Raw genomic sequence first — 4,309 nt, forward strand, 5'->3', positions numbered from 1 at the left:
AATCCTTGGATGAATGTATGAAATTGTCAACATTGCCCTTACTGTATTTTTTATTTTTAAAAATTAAAAACTTATAAAAAAAATCAAATGGGATGGAAGAAATTTTTTTTAAAAATTATAAAAAAAAATTATCCACTTAGTCTATAAAAAGTTAATTTTTTAAGAAAAAATAAAATTATAATTTTTAATCAATAAGGCCTTTTGGTTAGTTCGTCATAAAAATTGATGGAGACTAACAGATTGTGCTAATTGTTAGACGATCGCTAAAATCAGCAGGGTATTGATAATTTTTCAAACAACGAGGGGTATTCGTAATTACCCTTTTTTTTTTATATAGTGCAATATGCCACGATCAAACATGACAATACAAAAATTTGAGTTTTGACGAATATTTGCTATAGTTTTTAGCAATAACTAATATTGGCCTCGTCTGTAGAAACAACGGTTAATTACCGTTGCGTCCACAACCATGATTAATTAATACATACTACGATTTTTTACTTTTGATCATAATAATTAAGCACGAGAAAAATCATATTTCTTCTAGTGTTCTACTGAAATTATGTAGAAAAATATCATAAAATCACTTTCATTTTTCTTCTTTTTGCCAAATTATTTTCTCATATTGTAACCAATCCATCAGTTACCTCACACATCAATGGTTTTATACATATGCCCTCATCACAAATGCAACATGGTGTATTATATATTTGACATAGTGAGTAATTATTTTGATAAATTTCTACCCTTAGCTAAAAGGTACACGAAACGATTTTATGTGAGTGTTTATCTCAGTTTTATTAGTATTCGTCTATACTACTAAAAATTGGATGAATGTGGTGCAAAATCCTTTCATCTTCCTTGAAGTAGCTCCACATAGAGAAGCTGGTTCCATGTGTCGGGGACGCCGGCCAGGCACCAATGCGTGCAGTCCATGCCTGCGAAGGCATTGTACTTACTGGGATGCCCATCTTTTCTCAACTGTGACAGAGTTGTGATATCAAGCAGATGCACTGGTTTTGATGGAGAGATGTTACTGCGCAGAACTTGTTTCACAACTTCTGCTGCCAATGGCTCACCACCTGGATATGTTGATCCGTCCAGGGGTGCTGTTTCCCTCGAGCAGTCCTTTGCTCCTGGCTCATTCCACTCTGTCCCACTGCAAATTTTCATCAAAAGAGTGTTGTTATAGTTCATGATGTTTTTTAAATGCTTATGTAGCATTGCCGTCATATTGAAAGTAGGTGAAATTACACTTTCAGTCCTATAAGAGAGAGGTTCAACATTTTCTAGTCCTATATTTTACGAAATTTTTAAAATAGTCTGAAATTGAAAAAATTTGATACATTTAGTCACATACCCAAGTTTTCATAAAAAATATAGATGCAAGAATACGTGTAATGCGCATGTTCATTAGTTTGGTTGTGGGCTTGGCTGCTAGCACAACTGCTGTATTTTAAAAAATACAAGAAAGTAAATTATTACTTTTTCCAAAAAAATAATTTACTCATTTATAATATCACAAAAAAATTGCTTGCATTTTTTCCGTATAAAGCCCCATGAACACTTAAACAAAAAAAAAATGCAATTTGACTAGATATGCGAGGCAATAAATTCTTTTCTAAAAGTTCGGAGCTCATATTGCAACTTCTTTTATTCAGAGTGTTTTGGTGTCATTAGTGTTTCTACATTACTCCAATATTACTTCTCTCACTAAAATTATATTTTTAATCTCATATATGAAATGTGAACATATTTTGTCCTACGTTTCACTCGAATTTTAGAATGACCCCTAGATTTTGTTTTCTTTTTAAAAAATATATTCAATCCTACAACCCAACTTTTATAAAAAAAAAAAAAGAAAAAGAAAAATAGGCGGTAAAATCACATGAACCGTTATTTTATCATGAAAAGTATCTTTCGAAATTAAATGTGTCAAAAAAATCCATTTGGGACAAAATATAGAGACCCTCCAATTATGTAAGACAAAAATTCAATTTTTGGGAACAAAAACGTGTCCAAAAAATCCAATGAAATAGTTCCATAAAAAAAAAGATGAAATTATATTTTTGGTCATGTAACTTTAGGTTGTTTGTAGTTTTGATCCTGTAATTTACTCTATCTACACATTTAGTTCTTTTTTGATGAATTTATTCCTTAACGCCTCACATTTGATAGTTTTTTGACAAATTTAGGTCCTATGTTGATAATTTGGTCTTCTTCACATTGTAATAGATCTTATTTTTTTTCTTAAAACTATGAATTGTTAGGACCAAAATTATCACTACGTGACTAAATTGCAAAAAATAAATAAATAAATGTGAGATATTCAATACTAAGTTTATCTAAAAAAAAATTAAAGACCTAATTACAAGACCAAAAATATAATTTTACCAAAAACAAAAATAATAATTCGCAATTTCAGAAGTTCAATCTTGTTTTGCAATATCAATATACCAATAAATGAAATAGGAGATGTAAATTTCCAAAGGGAGAGCAGCGCTTCTTACTTGTAATGAGAGGGAGAGATTCCTTGGAAGAACACTTTGGTTTTCGAAGGATTCACTTCTGAGTTAACCCAATTAGCCCATGTTGTAAGAGCTTTATGAAACGCATCCATACGGTCCATGTCCTTCACTATCTTCCCATCATTTTCAATATAATCCCACCTGCAATTTATTACACAAATTAGTACTAATTTCAACACACCTGCATTCATCTTCTGCATAAAACGAAGTACTATAATCCAAAAGCTATAGTTAATTTGCTTGTCGACTCGTACGGTTGCTTAGGTCCGCTACGGTACCACCAGAGCCATGTGTTGAAGATCAAGACGTCGGCCTGCTTCCATGCCTCGCCGTCTTTGATTGAATCCAGCTTCAGCACTCTACCAACTTGCTCCTGCTCGATGTCTACTAAATAATGCGACAGGAACATTGTGACTGAGACTCCGTAGTTCTGCAGTGTAATATGTAATTGATCAGTATGATTAATTAGATCTAACATCAAGGGATGTCGATGTAATTTACTGTAAAACGTTTACAGTCGAATGATGCACCTGAAATACAACGGTGGATGTTGTGTTACTTGTGACCCTGCTGATGTTGGATCCCGGTACGTGCTGACTGAGCAGGCACACAAGTGATTGCCAATGATTCGAACTCACTGAATCCCCGACAAACATAATCTTTTTGCCCTTCACTCTCCTAAGAAAATCTCCGCCATCAAATCTGCGGAAAAAAACTCATCATATCTCTCCATCAACTTCACATGTATACACATAACAACATGGACGGAAAAGAGAAACATAAACATAAACATACCGAGGTAAGTCACAGCCGTCGGGCTGCCATCTATACTTCAGATACTGATGATCAGGGCGGCCGTACTTCAAGCAGTCGAATTCCTTGCGGATTGATGGGCATTTCGATGAGTCGAAAAGCGGGTAGGATTCATCGTAAACCCACTTTCCTTGGTACAGATTGCAGCCCTTTTGCTTGATCCGCGGATGAGTTTGAGCTGCAATCGATGCGCTGATCAGACAGGGTAAGATCAGCAACATGGACGACACCGAAACAAGAACGAGACACACATGATTGCTTGTCGACATTCCTATGTTGATGTTGCCTTCTCGGCGGTGGGGTGGAGGAGGAAGCTGGGATGTCAGAAACCTGCAGGTGGACTTGGATTATATATATATATAGAGCAGCATCTGCAATGGAAGAATTGAAAAGATAATTTTTGGGAAATATTACAGGAATACTGTTACAGTGACAGCCTTTGTCCAGTATTCTTGGGATTTAATTCCTACAGTTAATTTTGAGGAATCGTATGTTTGTTCTAGCTAGCAATTCTGTTCTGTCAGATTACTCTTAATAAACAAACAATGGGGTTTGGTCCACATATACCAGAATTTTCATGTAATGAGATGATGAACCTCATTTAATTCGAATAGTATATAAAAAATCCGGAAACAACGAACCTAATTGTTAATGTTGCTATTATTCATAATGGGATTGTAGCGAAAGCAAGATAGAAAAGTGGAAAACTGCAAATTTCATTTATGATGTTTTTATTTCTTTGTCTATAATACAAGAATTGTAATCTAGTAAGTCTTAAGTTTGTATATATTCAAAGTCTGCCCAGTTAGATTACCGCAAGAAATTCAATATTTAACTATGATTAGTTGTCCTAATTAAAAATTAATAGTCATAGTCACAAGTCATTGACCACGTCCACAAAACTGTTGTTGGCCATAGTTTTGCCAGTGCGGCTAATATATCTGTCATGACTCATAAACATGACAAAA

At 34.2% G+C, this 4,309-nt stretch overlaps 1 protein-coding gene across 2 annotated transcripts; it reads right to left on the minus strand.

The window, feature by feature from the left end:
- Window positions 1-575: 575 nt before the first annotated feature.
- LOC105163824 (protein trichome birefringence-like 38) lies at window positions 576-3,901 on the minus strand. Of its 2 annotated transcripts, XM_011082313.3 has the most exons (6): window positions 3,756-3,901; window positions 3,324-3,671; window positions 3,059-3,230; window positions 2,783-2,958; window positions 2,511-2,669; window positions 576-1,159 (listed from the first exon to the last, which is right to left on the minus strand). In XM_011082313.3, the coding sequence occupies exons 2-6, from the start codon at window positions 3,608-3,610 to the stop codon at window positions 853-855; spliced, it is 1,101 nt and encodes a 366-aa protein (XP_011080615.1). In that variant the 5' UTR covers window positions 3,611-3,671; window positions 3,756-3,901; the 3' UTR covers window positions 576-852. The 2 variants fall into 2 exon arrangements, with proteins under 2 accessions (XP_011080615.1, XP_020550666.1); XM_020695007.2 differs by having other exon boundaries at window positions 3,324-3,849.
- Window positions 3,902-4,309: the final 408 nt, after the last annotated feature.

Source organism: Sesamum indicum, linkage group LG6 (genome assembly GCF_026168435.1).
Source record: "Sesamum indicum cultivar Baizhima isolate 11 linkage group LG6, ASM2616843v1, whole genome shotgun sequence".
Taxonomy (NCBI): domain Eukaryota; kingdom Viridiplantae; phylum Streptophyta; class Magnoliopsida; order Lamiales; family Pedaliaceae; genus Sesamum; species Sesamum indicum.

Excerpts from the sequence above, each read along its gene's own strand:
- LOC105163824 (XM_011082313.3), bottom strand. The coding sequence starts at position 3,610 with ATGTCGACAAGCAATCATGTGTGTCTCGTTCTTGTTTCGGTGTCGTCC. Across the intron at positions 2,959-3,058 it reads CATCCACCGTTGTATTTCAG|AACTACGGAGTCTCAGTCAC; the intron begins GTGCATCATTCG and ends ATTACACTGCAG. Across the intron at positions 2,670-2,782 it reads CGTAGCGGACCTAAGCAACC|GTGGGATTATATTGAAAATG; the intron begins GTACGAGTCGAC and ends AATAAATTGCAG.